The 18,469-nt window shown below is 47.7% G+C and overlaps 5 protein-coding genes across 5 annotated transcripts; 1 reads left to right on the forward strand and 4 right to left on the reverse strand.

Moving 5' to 3' along the window:
- Nucleotides 1-5,939: 5,939 nt before the first annotated feature.
- F5J12DRAFT_830408 (uncharacterized protein) lies at nt 5,940-6,872 on the reverse strand. Its single transcript, XM_051745703.1, has 5 exons — nt 6,850-6,872; nt 6,657-6,662; nt 6,546-6,630; nt 6,301-6,385; nt 5,940-6,228 (listed from the first exon to the last, which is right to left on the reverse strand). The coding sequence occupies exons 3-5, from the start codon at nt 6,558-6,560 to the stop codon at nt 6,092-6,094; spliced, it is 237 nt and encodes a 78-aa protein (XP_051600334.1). The 5' UTR covers nt 6,561-6,630; nt 6,657-6,662; nt 6,850-6,872; the 3' UTR covers nt 5,940-6,091.
- Nucleotides 6,873-9,276: 2,404 nt separating this feature from the next.
- On the reverse strand, nt 9,277-11,657 carry F5J12DRAFT_892616 (uncharacterized protein; the record flags this gene model as incomplete). The annotated part of the gene is made up of 7 exons (XM_051747588.1): nt 9,277-9,852; nt 9,903-10,444; nt 10,501-10,641; nt 10,703-10,788; nt 10,868-10,993; nt 11,045-11,439; nt 11,487-11,657. The coding sequence occupies 7 exons, from the start codon at nt 11,655-11,657 to the stop codon at nt 9,277-9,279; spliced, it is 2,037 nt and encodes a 678-aa protein (XP_051600335.1).
- Nucleotides 11,658-12,534: 877 nt separating this feature from the next.
- F5J12DRAFT_892617 (uncharacterized protein) lies at nt 12,535-12,903 on the reverse strand (the record flags this gene model as incomplete). The annotated part of the gene is made up of 1 exon (XM_051747589.1): nt 12,535-12,903. One exon carries the CDS (start codon nt 12,901-12,903, stop codon nt 12,535-12,537), a length of 369 nt encoding a protein of 122 aa, XP_051600336.1.
- A 281-nt stretch (nt 12,904-13,184) lies between these two features.
- F5J12DRAFT_892618 (uncharacterized protein) lies at nt 13,185-14,173 on the reverse strand (the record flags this gene model as incomplete). Its single annotated transcript, XM_051747590.1, has 4 exons — nt 13,185-13,327; nt 13,378-13,772; nt 13,826-13,971; nt 14,021-14,173. 4 exons carry the CDS (start codon nt 14,171-14,173, stop codon nt 13,185-13,187), a joined length of 837 nt encoding a protein of 278 aa, XP_051600337.1.
- Nucleotides 14,174-14,779: 606 nt separating this feature from the next.
- Nucleotides 14,780-17,896, forward strand: F5J12DRAFT_782738 (uncharacterized protein; the record flags this gene model as incomplete). The annotated part of the gene is made up of 22 exons (XM_051742754.1): nt 14,780-14,798; nt 14,821-14,877; nt 14,919-14,951; nt 14,994-15,027; nt 15,069-15,101; nt 15,154-15,189; nt 15,231-15,265; nt 15,308-15,341; nt 15,396-15,429; nt 15,472-15,505; nt 15,548-15,581; nt 15,624-15,657; nt 15,788-15,821; nt 15,863-15,895; nt 16,234-16,241; nt 16,303-16,471; nt 16,532-16,580; nt 16,751-16,766; nt 16,812-17,207; nt 17,248-17,378; nt 17,425-17,550; nt 17,584-17,896. The coding sequence occupies 22 exons, from the start codon at nt 14,780-14,782 to the stop codon at nt 17,894-17,896; spliced, it is 1,692 nt and encodes a 563-aa protein (XP_051600338.1).
- Nucleotides 17,897-18,469: the final 573 nt, after the last annotated feature.

Here is an 18,469-nt window from a genome sequence, read left to right on the forward strand (position 1 = left end):
TCAGGAGAGCTTGAACTGAACATGCCACATCACTCACAGCCTGATATGCCACCAGTGGACAAATTGTAAAGGAGCCCAATCAGGAGAGCTTAGGATGAACATGCCACCAGATCACTCACAACCTGACATGCCACCAAGGAGGCCATTGAGGAGAGCTTGAGGTGAACATGCCATCAAATCACTCACACACTGACATGCCACCAGTATGCAGATTGCAAAGGAGCCCAGTCAGGAGAGCTTGGGATGAACATGCCATCAGATCACTCACAGCCTGACATGCCCCCAAGGAGGCCATTTGGAAGAGCTTGAGGTGAACTTGTGTCAAGTTCATGGTGTCCAGGTTGAGGCCAGACCAGAGACCAAAGTGGGTGTGAGGCTGAGAGGGGTCAGGGTCAGAAATGTAGTGGAGATACAGAAGGGTGGATTGATTGGACTTAGTGACTGAGGTTACAGCACTATTCCCTTGCATGGGTCTCAGTCTGAGTCCAAGGCCAAGGCAGGATTATCAGAGTAACTTAGTTGATTTCAGACTGAGGGGATAAAGGCCAAGTATCTAAGAGCTTATATACTAGAAGTAGCTATAGTACAGAGACTGGTAATGCCAGTCTCACAAAGATTGCTAAGATGATTGGTAAGACAAGTATTAGTAAGGTATGACTAAGGTAACAGAGACCAGGACAGGGTGAACTGGGGACAAGACCAGGCAGAATTCAACCAAAGTGACCCACAATGCAAAGCAGTGTGTACCACACTAGACCATCTGGGGATAAGGGATTGGTGAGGCCAAGGCCAGACTGAGTGAATGCAAGGCCAAGTCTGGCTGGGGTCAAGACATGACTATGACAGTATCCCCCTCTTAGGGGTCAAACCCATGAGACCCCTGTGAGAGTGGTAGGCTGAGTCCAAACTTTGGCTGAGTTTGAAAAACTGGTACTTGTGGCCCACTAAGCCCTTTGCATCTTTCCTTTGTGCTTCATCCATCATGTCCAACTCAAGACCAATTTCCATGACTGATAACAACAACAAAGGCCAGGTCATAGTGGACTGGACCCAAGTGTCAGATGACACCATTCAGTACAACACTGATGAGGAGGAGGAAGTGATGAAGGCCAAGTTGAAAGAAAGGAAGAGGTGAAAGGCAGTTGAACAAGCCCAGCAAGAAGAACAGGCTTGGCTTGAGGCCAAGAGAGTGGAGAGGGAGAGGGCCAAGGCCAAGAGGGCAGAGAGGGAGAAGGCCAAGGCTGAGAAGAGAGTGCATGAGGAGGAAGAGAGACGAGAGGCCAAGCATAAATGCAAGGCTGAGGCCATGAAGGGTGATGAAGCTGGGGTCAGTAGTAGTGAGGCTGGTGCATACTCAGGCTTGGAAGACAAGCTCAAGTGCCTCATTGAGGCCATGGGGCTCATTGCCAATAACCTGGCAAGTCTCTGCAACCTGCAGGAGACTGCCATAGTGAACTTGGGCCAGATCACTGACACCCTGGAGGCAATTATCAATGAATTATATGGGTATGGGATGCTGGCCACCCCCTCAGACTTGGGCTCATCTGAGCTCAACACTGACAAGCTGCACAAGGAGGCAGAGTGGTTGCAGGCTGGAGGTGAGGAAGAGGAGGCTGAAGGGGAGGATGAGGCCATGGCCAAGGCTGAGTAGGCCTTAGTGTAGAACCTTTTTTCTTTTCCCTTCTTCTGCAAATGTCATGCCCAGTGTCTGGTCTCATACAGTAAAGTAAGAGGAACAAAGAAGAAGAAGAAACAAACAAGGTAAGTAAAAGGACAAAGGAAACTAGATACTGGGAGAGAACAGAAAAGAGAACTGAGGCTGGCCAAAGCCAGTCCTCATTGGGATGGGCCAGGTTTACTACAGTAGCTGGAGTGAAATTCCTGTATGAGTTCAGATGTGTTGTCCAGCTCTGTAGTGAGTACCCAAGTAGTTTCTTCATTGGTCCCTTCACAGCTGGTCCACCAGACTAGGTACTGTAGCCAACACCAGCAATGCCAGTTGACCTTGGAGTTGAGGATTTCAGATACCTCAAACTCTAATTCACCATCAACCTTGACTGGTGGGGGTGGTGGTTGAGTCTGGTTCAGGATGGTGTTAGGGATGGCCAGCTCAAGTTGGGAGATGTGGAAGACCAGATGGACTGCATGCATTGAGTCCAGCAGGTGCAGTGTGAACAAGTGGGTACCAGCCTGAGCTATGACCAGATATGGTCCAAGGTTCTTCTCTGAGAGTTTCTTGGAAGGCTGGGTTGACTGGAAGTATTTGGCCTTGACATACACCTTGTCACTGACCTTGAAGTCCAGGGCTGGCATGCATTTGGCATTGGCCAGTCCTTGGTAATGTTGTTGTGTGAGGGTCATCTCCTCGCAGAGGTACTGGTGCAGTGAGTCCAGGTCAACTGCATAGTCATGAGCCCAAGTGGAGGTGAGGTTGCACTCCAGGTAAACCAAAATGTTGGGATGGTGGCCCTTATTAGCAAAGAAGGGTGATACACTGGTAGTAGCACTAGGGGCATTGTTGCATGCAAACTTGGCCAAGGGTAAGAGATCAGCCCAGTTGTCCTGCTGGTAGTTGCAATAGACTTGGAGATACTGTTCCAGGGTCTGGTTAGTGCACTTGGTCTGGCCATCACCCTCAGGGTGGTAGCCCAAGGTGAAGTGTAGCTTCATGTCTAGGGCCTTGCCAAGTGACTGGAAGAAGTGTGAGATGAACTCTGAGCCTCAGTCTGAGGTTACATGGGCTGGCACTTCATGTTTAGAGAAGACATGGAGTAAGAAGAGTTTAGCAAGTTCTGGGGCTGTGATAGTGTCATGGGTTGGGATGAATATGGCCTGCTTGGAAAGCTAGTCAACTACAATGAGGATGGCCATGAAGCCAGATGAGGCCAGGAGTTGCTCAATGAAATCCATGGATATGGAATTCCATGGCTTCTCCAGCACTGGAAGTTGCTTGAGGAGGCCATAAGGCCAGTGGCAGGGGACCTTGGCCTGAGCACAGGCAGTGCAAGACTGGATGTAGTCTTTGACAAAGGTCCTAAGGCTGGGCCACAAAAATGGTATTCACAAAGCATTGGAAGGTGGCCAGGGCATTGGTGAGGCCAAAAGGCATTACTAACCACTTGTAAGACCCATACTGAGTTCAAAATGTGGTCTTCCATTCATTGCCCAGAGCAATCTGGACAAGATGGTAGGCATGCTGGAGATCAATCTTGGTATAGATTTTGGCTTGGCTTGGTGAGTCTAAGAGGTCAGAGATGAGTGGTAGCAGGTATCGGTCTTTCTTAGTGATTTTGTTCAGGCTGCAGAAGTCTACACAAAGCCAGAGGGAGCCATCCTTCTTTTTAATGAAGAGGACCAGCACAGCATAGGGGGAAGAGGTCGGACAAATGAAGCCAGTAGTGAGATCTTCATTGATGAAAGTCTGGAGAGCTTGGAGCTCAACCAGGGACAGTGAGTAGATAGTGCCAAGAGGCAGGGTTGTTCCTTCTTCAAGCTCTATTTTCAGGTCATACTCCTGGTGAGGCAGGAGTGTCAAGGCCTTGGCCTTGCTGAACACATCAGTGAAGTCATGGTAGTCCTCCAGGACATTGGGTAAGTCTGGAGGGGATGAGGCCAAGGCCAATTGAGCTTGAGTTGAGTCTGAGGGGCAGAGCTGAAGTTGGAACTGGGTGGACCCTTCAAGTTTGCAGGCACATACAAAGGTGGCTGCATTAACCAGGGATATGTGAGGGGCCTTCAGGGGAGTGCAAGCTGGGGAGTCAGTGACCAGTACAGATGGCACAAGGCCAGGTTGGTAGCTAGGACTGGGGTCAGGAAGACTGGTGGGGACTGGGCTTACCGGGGGTGTCAACAGGGTTGGCATTCCTTGTATAGGAGTCCAGAAAGTTAGACTACTCAATACCCAATCAATCAACAGATTGTAGCAGGTGAACCAGTCATGTCTGAGGACTATCTTACACTCAGAATCCAATGGGGCTAAAAACAGGGTTACTGGGGTGACATCACCAGATGCAAAGTGGATATTGACATCTACTGCTTGGGTAATGGTGAAGGTGGATTTTCCATCAAAGAGTCAGAGTTGGATTGGGGAGACCAAGTAAGGGGTAAATGAATGTTGATTAGCAAATTGGTTATCTATAAAACAATGAGTGGAACCAGAGTCCACTAAAGTACAAAGCTGAGGTAAATCATGATTTTCTATAGTGATGTACAGTGTCAATGAATTTGGGCTGGAAAGAGTGGACACATTGAGTCTAGCCTCTGAGTTTGCACAACTGGAGTCAACACAGCTCCTGGATTGTGCAGAGTCCTGGGAGCCACTACCTATTTTTTTGTCTTGGGGGTAGAACCCAAGCCTGAGGCCGGTGTGGCCTCAGTAGTGACTGTGGTGCAAGCCTTGGCCTTTCCAGCTTTCTTGGGGCATTTGTCAGTGAAATGGCCAGACCCTCCACAGAACATGCAGAGGTTCCTGTCCATGCAATGCTTGCATTCCTCAGGGGTGAGTTTTCCATCCTTGCTGAGCTTGCTAGACTTGGGCTTGGATGAATTGCTGTTATTGTTGTTGCCCAGTTTTGATGAAGCCAGCTTGGACTGGGTAGAACTGGTATTGTTACTGCCAGTCTTGGCTTTCTCTTGGCCAGTCTTGGACTGGTTGTTGCTGGCAGAACCACCAGACTTGTTGTTGTTGGAGGAGGAGGAGCCCTGGTGCTTACTTGCCTGTTGGATTTCTTCCTTGTGCTCCCAATAGTGTACATCTATTTCCTGGGCAAGATGATGGAGCTTGTGTAGAGTCCACAGCTTGCCAACCTGACATACTTCATCTTTGCTCTGGTCTGGGAGCCCAGAGTAGAAATGATGACACAGTGCACCATCTCCATAGCCCCAGACTTGCAAAGCAAGTTGGTTGAAGTCCACTATGTATTTATTAATGCACTGAGTGTCTTTCATATGTAAGTGGTCAAGCTGACTCTCAGCATCAGCAACCAGGTCATGAGGTCTGAAAGTGGTTTGTAACTCCAGGACAAACTCCCTCCAGGAGTCCATCCAGAGAGGCCAGTTGTTGGGGTCCTTGACCCTGAGCAAGTCCAGCTCAAACCATTCGAGAGCCATGCCTTTGAGGTAGGACTGCACAAAGATGACTTTGGTGCAGTTGGTCCTAAAAACCTGGGGTCAGTCTTGGAAATTCAGCTTGCACTGGATAAAGAAGGCATGAAGCTTCTTGGAGTCAGTGCCATTGAAGGTATCGGGTTTACACAACTTGGTCCTGCTCAAGGACTCAGGACTAGTGCAGGCATTGTGAGCCAGCAGTTTGATGGCCTCTGCAAGGTTGTCCAGGACTGTAATTGCAGGCTTGGTGTCCAGATCTGGGACATCCAGTTCATCCTCTGGATCATTCTCTTCCAGATTATCATCTCTGGGCCCATCATCACCAGGACTGTTGCCAGGGTCATCATCATCAGGATTGTTGTTATAATCATCTCCTGGCCCATCATCACTGGGGTCATCCTCAGGGATGGGAGCAGTGGGATGATGTAGGGTCAGAGTATTGGATGTCTGGGCTGAAAAGCCCCTGAAAGGACTAACAGGATCTGGAGAGCACCTAGAGGTGCCCAAGGCAGCTAGCACTGTCTCATGGTGAGTTCCACTGGCTGAGGTGGAGTCAGGGTTGGTGGCAGAATGGCCACAGGGAGGTTGGAAATGAGTCTTGGTTGCCATGGTATGTTAGGCCCACACAAGTGGCCAGTCTGAAATACTGTCAAGTTCGTGGTGTCCAGGTTGAGGCCAGACTGGAGACCAAAGTGGGCATGAGGCTGAGAGGGGTCAGGGTCAGAGGTGTAGCAGAGATACAGAAGGGTGGACTGATTGGACTTGGCAACTGAGGTTACAGCACTATTCCCTTGCATGGGTCTCAGTCTGAGTCTGAGGCTGAGGCAGGATTATCAGAGTAACTTAGTTGATTTCAGACTGAGGGGATAAAGGCCAAGTATCTAAGAGTTTATATACTAGAAGTAGCTATAGTACAGAGACCAGTAATGCTGGTCTCACAAAGATTGCTAAGATGATTGGTAAGACAAGTATTAGTAAGGTATGACTAAGGTAATGGAGACTGGGACAGGGCAAACCAGGGACAAGACTGGGCAGAATTCAACCGAAGTGACCCACAATGCAAAGCAGTGTGTACCACACTAGACCATCTGGGGATAAGGGATTGGTGAGGCTGAGGCCAGACTGAATGAATGTGAGGCCAAGTGTGGCTGGGGTCAAGACATGACTATGACAACTTGCCATCAAATCACTCACACACTGACATACCACCAAATTGCAAATTGCAAAGGAGCCCAGTCAGAAGAGCTTGGAATGGCCATGCCATCAAATCACTCATAGGCTGTTGTGTAACCAGCATGTGGAATGCATGGAGCACAGTCAGGAGAGCTTGAACTGAACATTCCATGAAATCACTGACACACTGATATGCCACCAATGGGCAAATCACAAAGGAGCCCCATCAGGAGAGCTGGAGCTGGATATGCCATCAAATCACTCACACACTGACAAGCCATCAATGGACAGCTCCCAAAGGAGCCCAGTCAGGAGAGCTTGGGATGAAGATGCCATCAGATGACTCACAGCCTGACAAGGTCATTCAGGAGAGCTTGACCAGCTGAACATGCCATCAAATCACTCACACCCTAATGTGCCACCAATGGACAGATAGCAAAGGAGCCCATTCAGGAGAGCTTGAGCTGAACATGCCATTAAACACTCACAGCCTAACATGCCACCAATGGAGATATCACAAAGGATCCCAGTCAGGAGAGCTTGCACTGAACATGGCATTAAATCACTCACACACTGTTATGCCACCAATGGAGAAATCACAAAGCAGCCCCATCAGGACAGCTGGAGCTGGACATGCCATTAATTCACTCACAGTCTGACATGTGACCAATGTGGCCATTCAGGAGAGCTTGAGCTGAATGTGCCATCAAATCACTCACACACTGACATGCCACCAATGGACAGATTCCAAAAAACCCAGTCAGAAAAACTCAGGATGAACATGCCACCATAGCACTCACAGGCTGTTGTGCAACCAGCATATGGAATGCATGTAGCTCAGTCAGAAGAGCTTGAGCTGAACTTGACATCCTATCACTCACACCCTGATATGCCACAATAGATAGATTGCAAAGAAGGTCTTTCAGGAGAGCTTGATCTGAGCATGCCACCATATCACTCACACATTGACATGTCAACCAATGGACAGAATGCAAAGGAGCCCAGTCAGGAGAAGCCTAGCTGAGCATGCCATCAAATCACTCACACACTGAAATGCCACCAATGGACAGATTGCAGAGGAGCCCATTCAGGAGAGCTTGAGCTGAACATGCCATCATATAACTCACAGCCTGACATGCCACCAATGGACAGATTGCAAAGGATCCCAGTCAGCAGGGCTTAATCTGACCATGCCATCAAATCACTCACAACCTAACATGCCACCAGTGGACAGATTGCAAAGTAGCCCATTGAGGAGAGCTTGAGCTGAACATGCCATCAAATTACTCACAACCTGACATGCCATCAGATCACTCACCTCCTATCATGCCACCAATGGAAAGATTGCAAAGTGGCCCAGTCAATAGACCACCAGCATAGCATGTCATGAAATTGCTCACTCCCTGTTACATATGTGACCAGTATGAAGAGTGCATGTGAGCCCAGTCAGTAGAGGCCTAGCTGAACCTGCTATCAAATCACTGACACACTAATATGCCACCAATGGACAGATTGCAAAGGAGCCCATTCAGAAGAGCTTGAGCTGACCATGCCATCAAATCACTCACAGTCTGTCATACAACCAACATTAGAGGTGCAAATGAGCCCAGTCAGCAGGAAACCAGCATAGCATGCCATGAAATTACTCACTCCCTATTACATATGAGCCCAGTCAGTAGAGATCCAGCTGAACATTCCATCAAATCACTCACACACTGACATGCCACCAATTGATAGATTGCAAAGGAGCCTGGTCAGGAGAGCTTGAGCTGAATATGCTATCAAAACACTCACAGGCTGTTATGCAACCAGCATGTGAAATGCAAGGATCCCAATCAGCAGAGATCTAGTAGAATATGAACATTGCAAATGACCACAGTCAGCAGAATCCAATTGGTGATACCCTCATATCACTCACACACTGTCATACCAACAATATGATGAGTTCCAGTCCACCCAGTCAGCAGATATCCAGCTGCACATGTCATAAAATCACTCACTTCCTGTCATACCACCAACATGAAGAGCAGATGCCAGCCCAGTTAGCTGAATTCCAGTTGAATATGCCATCACATCACTCACAAACTGCCATGTGTGATGTGTGCAAGTGAGTCCAGTCAGCAGACATCCAGCTACACATGCCATGACATCACTCACTCCCTGTAATGTCACCAACATGATGAGTTCGAGTCCACCCAGTCAGCAGATACCCAGCTACACATGCTATCAAATCACTCACTTCCTGTCATGCCACCAACACAACCAATTGCTGGTCAGCAGAAATCCAGCTGAACATTTCATGAAATCACTCACATCCTGTTATGTCCCCAATATGTAGAATGCAATTGTTCCCAGTCAGCAGATACCCAGCTGGTCATACCATGCAATCACTTACAAACTGTTATATCAACCATGCAAAGCAGGCAAGTGGGCCCAGTCATCAAATATCCAGCTGAACCAGACCCTTCAGTCACATGTAATCCAGAAAGTGGGTCATCTGACATGCACATTTGGTCCTGAAAGTGGGACTAACTGACATTGGCCTATGGACCCTGATGGTGGATAGGCCGACATGTTGGAGGGAGGTCAGCCGACCTCACTGGGGGATGGACCCACACCCTGGAAGTGGTGTCGGCCGACCTCACTGGGCAATGGACTCACACCCTGGAAGTGGTGTTGGCCGATTTCACTGGGGGATGGACACAGACCTCACCACCTGGAAGTAGGGTTGGCCAAACCCTGAAAATTCCCTTGGCATAATCAATTGCTTGTCAATTTAGATGTTACCAGAAGTATTGACTCTGATGACACTTCCAGATGGACATACCCCCTGAGACCAGTGTTGGCCAACCTCACTGGGGGGTGGCCTTACCCCCTGAATCCATGGTTATTCTTCACCTCCAGGTGATGTCAGTGATCTCACAGGGTTTGAAACTTGCAATGAGCATGGGTAGCCATATATAGGGATCCTTTTGATTCACACCATCTACAGTTTATTTATAGACCAAGACCCAGAGCTCTCTTGGTTGGTTGACGAGCTCTAGTTGATTTCTTGCTTGCCTCTTCACCCTCCTTTGCCATCTTCTGATCAACATCCCCACTGCCTCCCCTTTTTCTTTTCCTCACATCCTTTCTTGTATTCCAGGATTCCTTCATGCCACCCCCCTGGGTGGGACAGGAATCCCCTGCACTGACCCCAGTTGTTTCCTGTGCACCAATCCCTCTGCTTGAGCCACCAGAATTCTGCTGCAGTCTTGCAACTACCAGCCCCACTGCACCCATAACATCTTCCCCCTTGTGGATATCAAGACCTGAGCCTAGCAAAAAGCCCAGATTAGCAGCTTCAGGGTCATCTGATTCTATGTCCTGTGCTCTTTTGCACTCCCTCCACAACAAACCAAATCCCAGTACAATGGTAAGACCTTTCTGGGTGGATGCAAACTTTTCACTTTGCAATTGATACAGTGCCTTCCAGAAGGAATCCCCATTGCCATGCATCTCCTGGGGCAAATAGTGGGCACTCCAGGCCCAAGATGCCCAGACAGGCAGGTTGACTGGTCCAGCATCAGGTTCCTGTACAAAATGTTTGTTAACCTGGTATTTGAAGAAAGTTTATCACTTACTGTCTCTGGCAAGCCATCTACAAGCTCAACAAGTTCCTGGTACCTGGGCATGATGCAAAGGGACTTTAAATATTTCACCCTGTCCCCATTGGCATGACAAGCAGGGCTGGATTCATGAGGGGTATCTTCAGATGGGGCCCTCCCAGAGTCAAGGATATCCTGGGCCCCTGATGAAGTTGCTATAGGGGTCATACCAGCCCCACCAATTTCTTCCCCTAAATCTGAGGGCTTGGCCTCCACCCCAGCTTCACTGTCCTCCCCAGGGCTCATCCACTCTCTCTTTTTGGATGGGGTTTTCCTGTTCCAGGGCCTTCCCAATGGCTTGTCCTCCTTTTTGCACTTGATGAATGAAACAATCACCTTATCCTCCTCCTCTTGGGAATTCCAATGATTCCAAAGCATCCACATGTTGGCCTTGGTCCATTTTGAAGGATCTTTCATCACAAATCCTTCTGGGATGGAATCGGAACTCAGATACTCCAAATGGGACTTGATAAGCAGGCCCCAGGGAACCTTGGCCTTGGGCTTCCCTGTAAACTTTGCTATGTTTCCAACTTCCATCAACAACTGTAGATGCACTTGACAATCAAGAACATACCATAGGCAGCCTGGAAGACCATTCTTGCCAAACTCTGCTGGACCTTGAGTTTCTGACCAGTCCAAGCTGGTACCTCTGGGTTTCCTTCATCATCCAAGGCTATCTCCACCTTTGGATTCTCATCATTCAAATCTTCCTCAGCTGAGTATGGAATCAACCTAGGTACACATATTACATTGATCACCAACTGTTTATCACTTACCAGCTTCAGTCAAAAGATAATTGGTTAACATTTGCTCTCCCTTTAGGAACCCAATCCTTGGTGGGCTCTGAAGACTCTGAGAAGGCCTTCTTCCCATCAGGGGGTTGTGTTTCAAAGCTAGGTTTCTTCATTAGCATTGGATAGACAAGGTAAAGGGGAACCTACACTGCCATCTTGATCTGAGAATCAGTAGTCTCATGAGCCAGAAACATCACTATATTTGACCCCATGGTCCTCCTGACTGTTTCAATAAAGTCTCTGGCCATGTTGGGAAAATTTTTTCTCCTGTACCTGAATTATTGCATGATTAGTATAAGACATTTGAAGTAGACCAGCACTGACAATTCATGAGTTTCTTTTGGAGCTCCCAACTTATTCCACTTGGAAGCAGCCCTCCCTGCTTCAGCCTTCTTGTCATCTGCAAGAGACTCCCACCACTGTTGGATGATTTTGGTCCTCTGACCTATGGTCTTGGGGTCCTTGGTGTCCCTCCTCTCCCTATCATAGGCATCCATGTCCTCTTTGAAGAGCTGCTGGGAGGCAGTAAAATCAGTGAAGGGTTTTCTGTAATTTCCAGCCTTGGTAGGTCTGGTCCTCTCCTCTCTGCCATCCTCATCCTCACCAGTCCCAGGCTGCTCCTTCCTCTTGTCTGTTGCAGCCAGGATGCTCTCAATGATGTGTTCCTCATCATCCTGGTCTTCAGGGTCTAGTTCTGGCAAAAACACCCTTCTGATGGCCTAAATACACTTGAGATATGTGAAACTTGATGAAAAAGATACCCTACCACTCTCAAGTTCTGGGGCAATTCCACAGATCCTGAAGATGCTTGCTGAAGGATCTGGGATTTCACATCAGCCAGGATCTGGGCCCTGCGGTCAGGATTCCCTCGGGCATCTGCGTACTGCTCCACATAGGAGGACAGCAGATCAGAGTAGACTTCAGACCAATCAGCCATGAGAGAATAAAATCAGGGGGATAATTAGCAGCACAGATGATGGAGGTTGGAAGCAAGGTGAAAATTTTTCAGCCTTTCCCAATTTAGGCAGGAGGTTGAAGTTTTTGGCCATCACTCTTTTAGGAAAGGTACCATTATGGTATGATTGTTTTGATGTATTTGCTATTCACTTTGATTCAGATACCAAGTGCAAAGCAAGGGTAATCGGAAAACTATACACATATACCCATGTTCTAAATACAATCCATTTGTTTACCTTGGAACATCAATTGGGCCTTTTTGGAAAAGTCAGTCCACAACACTATCTGCTTATGAGCATAAGCCTTTTTCCCTGGTTCCAACAATTGTAGAGCCCTTTTCTCCCATATGTCCTTCTGGAACTCAAACCATAAGATGGCCCAAACCATCTCATGCCTCACCAATGACAATTCTTCTTTCCACCTGTCCCTTCTTGCCCTTGCTTTGAGCCAGTTGATCCTGTAAACTGCCCCACAATTTATCGGTGAGATTTTTTTGAGTAGTATTAACACTTACACTCCTCCATTAAACCCCCCTTCTCAGCATTCAGTTGACCCTGTTCACCATCCATCATCCAAAACCATGCCATTTTGCTGGTTCCCTGCCCAAACCGGTTCTCCTCTGTAACATCCTTACTCACTGCCAGGTCCTGGGGCTGAATAGCCTGATATTTTTGTCCAATCTCTTGATTGGGTTCCAACTGGAGAATGGCCTGCCTTGCCCTCTGATAACTTCTGACCTGCTTGTTTATCTGAGCCACCACTTTTTGGATGTCCTGCTTGGTTCTTGTACCTTCCCTAGTTGATTGTGCACTGCAGAAGTTCTGTCTGTATAACATTGCCTTGTGTCCAAGGTTGGTTCAGAGCTGGTCTAGACAATCATTAGCTTGCCCAATCCTGAGTTCCATTTCTTCTTTGAGGAGGTCATGAAGGCCAAGCTCCATCAGTTTGGTTGCTCCAATGGATGAGGGCATCCATATACTCATGAGCTCAGCAGGTAGCTCCTCTCCTTCTTCTGTAGCCTCCCAATCCTCATCATCTTCCCAGTACTCTCCATTGTCATCAATTTCTTCACCTTGCCCAAGGAATGCTGGATCATCCTGGGGTATGAAGACATCATCCACCTCCAAACCTTTGAGAAATGCCTGGCTGGTGCCATGGAATTTGTCAATCCTGGCAGAAAGTCTTTTTCTTTTCTCTGAGACTTTGATTTCTTGTCTGGTAGACATGTGGCTCTATCTAAGCTCAGATCTTAGCTGGTCCCTGCAGGTCTGGTTAGCAACCTATTGCTTCTGGAAACCACAGACCATACTGTGCATCCTCTATGCTAATTCCTTCCACAAGCCAAGCCACAGAACCATGGCTCCCTGGGGACACAGGTGGATTTTTCATGAGCTTTAACTGCACTTCACCCATGGTAGGGGCTACAGGCCATCAGACATGCCCAGGGTTTCTTAGGAACATACTGACCTTTTTCCCCTTTCAACAAATAAATGTCTAGGGAATCACCTCAATTTGCTTCTGCCTCAAGAACATCTGACTCCCATTGGGCAAGTTGGCCAGGGTCTAGAACAGCTGTCAACTGCTCATATGCCTGATTCATTTCTTCTAGGCACTTGTGTGAGGTCTTGTATTTTTTCAACAGTGCAGGAACTGAGATGTACAGGGTAAATTAACTTCTCTTTGAAGAAAAGGTCTCTCACCCATGTTGACAATTTTTTTCCAGTTAGAATCTCTCATATGGTCATCATACACTTCTTGTCTGTGGGCCTGAGTCATAGACCTTGCAGTGGGAGAGATCTTATTGAATGGAGCCCACAATGTCTCCAAAATTTCACCATCCAGATGACCAGCACCCTTGATAAAGTTGAGGCTATATCTTGGAAAGCAAGAGAGTTTGTGGGCAGCAAGATGAAACTTCCCCACAGCAGGAATGATTTCCAGGGAGGGAGGGAGATGGAGAGAGCAGCTGGATTTTACCTGACTCTGGAAGTTAATACTCCACTGGCACCCAACATCATAAATGACAAGGGCCTTTGTGATGCTTTCTGAATGATAATCAAGAGCACTGCAGATGGAGTAATCTGTGTTCATGTACCTAGCACAAAATGAGTTCCAAAGGCTTCCAGTACATCCATCAGGTCCACTCACTTTTCCCCTTTCTGAAAGTCCACCACAGAATGGGGAACAAAGCAACCATGCCAAGCACAGGCTGTGGCACCAATCCCAGTGGACCAGAGATTGGACTTGTTAATATTAGCAGCATTGATTGCCCTGTGATTGTTGCAGGTGGATCTCTACCAGTACAGTGGGTCATTTAAACTCCATGACCTTGGGACAACTCACCTCCTTGTTATCCAAAGACTGCTCAAGATGGGCCTGGTAGGGCTTTTCAGCAACCATGTAACCAGTTCCATCTGCTAATGACACATCCAACTCAGGCTTGTTCATTTTCATATGCTGAGCAGTGAAGTTGCCATCCATGACATATTGCCTCATTATGGTATCACTAAGGGGGGAGGGGAGTTAGAAATCAAAACCCTACAGATTATCACTCCATACCCTGGATTGACATGGTCTTTTGCTTCTCTCCTCTTGCCACACAGTGTCTCCCTCACCGACTGTTGTTGCGTTATCCCACTCTCTGGCCCCGCTGCGTCTCAGCAAAATTTTTGGTACGTTGTTGTCCTCTGGATCTCTCACGCCTCTCCCTCTCTAAACACAAAATAGGTATGTCATGCCGCATCTCCCTTCAAAAAAAAAACAAAAAAGGTATGTTGTCGAACCTCTCATGGCTTCAACACTCACATCACACACCAGGACGCTGCCATTCTTCTCAGTCTATTGCACGTTGTTCAGTGTCCCATACTACTCACAAAGCCCATTCATTCAAAAAGAAGGTAAGTAGCTCGCAGCATCCCTCTACAACTCACAAAACACCCCCCCCCTCTCGCCGGGTCTCATCCAAAAAACAGGTATGTCATCCCAGTGCGCAGCATCTCTCTACCACTCACAGAACACCCTCTCGCCTTGTCTCATCCACAAAACAGGTATGTCGTCCTACTTCCTGGCGTCCCTCTACCACTCACAAAACACCCCCTTGCCATGCTTATCCAAAAAAAAGGTATGTCATCCCAACTTCACAGCGTCCCTCTACAACTCACAGAACACCCCCTCACCGTGCCTTATCAAAAAAACAAAAGGTAAGTCGTCCCAGGTCGCGGCATCCCTCTACCACTCACAGAACACCCCCTCTCCGTGCTCATCCAAAAAAAAGGTATGTCATCCCAGCTTCATGGTGTCCCTCTACAACTCACAGAACACCCCCTCACCATGCCTTATCCAAAAAAAAGGTAAGTTGTCCCAGGTCACGGCATCCCTCTACCACTCACAGAACACCTCCTCGCCATGCCTCATCCAAAAAAAGGTATGTCGTCCCAGCTCATGGCATCCCTCTACCACTCACAAAACACCCACAGAACACCCCCTCACCGTGCCTTATCAAAAAACAAAAGGTAAGTCATCCCAGGTTGCAGTGTCCCTCTACCACTCACAGAACACCCCCTCACCATGCTCATCCAAAAAAAAAAGGTATGTCATCCCAGCTTTGTGGCATCCCTCTACAACTCACAGAACACCCCCTCACCGTGCCTCATCCAAAAAAAAGGTATGTCGTCCCAGCTCGTGCAGCATCCCTCTACAACTCACAAAACACCCACAGACCACCCCCTCACCATGCTCATCCAAAAAAAAAGGTGTGTTGTCCCAGCTTCATGGCATCCCTCTACAACTCACAGAACACCCCCTCGCTGTGCTCATCCAAAAAAAAAGGTATGTCATCCCAGCTTTGCAACATCCCTCTACCACTCACAGAACACCCCCTCGCCGTGCTCATCCAAAAAAAAAGGTATGTCGTCCCAGCTTCACGGCATCCCTCTACAACTCACAGAACACCCCTTCACTGTGCCTCATCCAAAAAAAAGGTATGTCGTCCCAGCTCACGCAGCATCCCTCTACAACTCACAAAACACCCATAGAACACCCCCTCGCTGTGCTCATCCAAAAAAAAAGGTGTGTTGTCCCAGCTTTGCGGTGTCCCTCTACAACTCACAGAACACCCCCTCGCTGTGCCTTATCAAAAAAAAAGGTATGTCATCCCAGGTCATGGCATCCCTCTACCACTCACAGAACACCCCCTTGCTGTGTCTCATCCTACAAAAGGTATGTTGTCCCAGTTCCTGGTGTCCCTGTACCACTCACAAAACACACTAGTAGACTATCAATTCATATCTCCCTCCTGCCACACTGCATCTCCCTTGCTGTGTCTCATCCAATAAGGTATGTTGTTGGACTTCTACTTCATGGTGTCCAGATGATACTTACATATCACCCTCTTTGGTCTGCTTATCCAGTGCCCAGTGTTGTGTAGTTGCATACATTGGCTTCTCTTTTCCATAAATATGTAGATATCTATCCCTGCTGCATGATATATGTACTAAACTAAATGCATTTATTGTTATCTTACTGCTTGTCCCCTATACCTTCTGTGTCTTGTAAAGATAATAAGGTATGCTACTGTTCCCTTCTGTGTCATATGTTGCTGCCACTCACTAATGTTGGCATAATAGACTCAGATGGTGAAGACCAAGCAGACAGCTAAGAAGACTACTGGGGGTAGAGCTCCCAGGGTATCTCTTGCTGGTCTGAAAGCTAGGGAAAAACATGCTGCCAAGTCAAGCAAGGCCCATGCTAGGAAGGCCCCTGTTGCCAAGAAGAGAAGGATGAGGAACTTGGCAAGTCTCTTTTTATATTCCATCCATCTTTCTAACATTCTATGCAGTTCTGTGTGATGTGCAGGGATGGAGGGACATTGTGGCCTTGTGATCAGGCAGGTTGCAGAAGGGTAGTGTGTAACAAGTGTGTTGTAGTACCTGAGGATTGCCTTGCAGAGGTCACCCAGCTTCCTGTGACCTTCAGGTGTGTTAACCTCCCTTTTATGAATTAATTCCATTGACTCAAACTCTGGATGAACTTCAGGTGTGTTTCCTGTCATTGGAAAATGACAAGATTTGAAAGTCCTCAGCCCTATTTTGTAAGTGCATATTGCCACCCCAATCACTTCTAACTCCAAGTACAGGGCTTCTACTTGTCAGGCAAGCCAGTCCTGAAACACCCTCTTGTGGTCATTGGGGGGTTTGAGCATGCCACCACCTCTGAAGTGGCTGGTAACTCTACTGCCATTATCCACCTCCACCTTGAGTCTCTAGAGCTTGGCCATGCCCCTGTGCATATCCTTCACACCATGTTGCAGGGATATTTCAGACAAGACACCTACCACTTCTCACAACTGCCCTTCAACTTTGCCACTGAGGAGTCCAGAGCTGCCTATGACACTGCAGCATCAAAGCTAGCTTCAAGTCTGACTACCTTTGCTAAGGTAGTCATTTTCCTTACTACCCATACTGATGAAGACAGGGGGGATCTGTTCTCTGGAATGGAGAATAAGGTTCCAATAGCCACAGAGGTCTTTGAGGTAAGTCACCATTGTTTGACTGTCACTCCCATCTGACCAGTTGCAGTTTCTGCAAGGCCTTCTGTTACCCCTCTCCAACATTGTCAAGGGTGGAGACCTCATCTTCTTTGTATGTGGTTCTACTGTAAGGAAGGAGCAGAGCTTCCAAGGACTGAAGGCAGCTGTGCAACAGTAGGTTTTCTTTCAATGTTGGTGGTTATGGCTGACACCATATCAGTTTCAAGCCAAGGTCCATGTTGCTTTTTGATGCTGAGAGACTTCAACTAGTCACCACCATTCCCTTCCTCATGAGTGTCCTTGACTCCACCCTTGTTCAAGGCTTCCATGTCCAAAGTGCAGTCAGGTATGCCCTGAATGACTGTGGTATGTTGGGTAGGCACTCCAACATCATCCTGATGTTGTGGCAGGAGAAGGTAGTGGTGGAGAAATTTGTCTGGACTGACAAGTTCATCAGGCCTTGGGGACAACAATTGCCTGCCCAGTGCCCTCAGTGTTATAGCATTCAGAAGTGGGAAGCTGGTTGTTCAGGGCAGACTTATTCCTATGAGTGCAAGAATCCTGGCTGTGGGAAGGACACACAAGGCACATCTCAGCCTCCCCAAACCTATACTATCTGCATGTCCAAAGGGGCTACCAAACTGACACAGGGAAAGGGGCAAACATCATCCTGGCTGTTGGAATCTTTGTAAAATACCCTACCTTGATACATATGATATGCATGTACTACAATCAAAAATAGCTGCTTTGTGTTTTCAAATTTCATATGACATTGAATGTTCAGAAAAAAAAGTAATTTCCTGCAGGACAATTCCTCCTTAAGTACTGATACACAACTGAGTAAATTTGCCCAATGTTAATTCCAATACAATGGCCAGATTGGTAGAGTTAACTTCAATACCACAGGATAAGGATAGGATATAGGATTTTTCCACAACCATGTGGGTTCAGCCAGCTAACTACCAAGGAAGTAGTGTACTGAGTAATAAGATTGGCCAGCCCCACTAACCCACTAGCAAGATATTGGTCTTTCTTGCAAAGTGTCTGCCCAACCACAACTCCAGGTCATGGTTCATTCCCCCCAGCCACATCAGCTGACCCCACTTCTAGGGCACTAATTCATCCCATAGCTATGTCGGCCAACCCCACTTCCAGGACACTAACCTATCCCATAGCTGCATTGGCTGACCCCACTTCTAGGGCACTAATTCATCCCATAGCTGTGTCGGCCAACCCCACTTCCAGGACACTAACCTATCCCATAG

Source organism: Pisolithus orientalis (assembly GCF_024613125.1).
Source record: "Pisolithus orientalis strain OTSU chromosome Unknown F5J12scaffold_13, whole genome shotgun sequence".
Classification (NCBI taxonomy): domain Eukaryota; kingdom Fungi; phylum Basidiomycota; class Agaricomycetes; order Boletales; family Pisolithaceae; genus Pisolithus; species Pisolithus orientalis.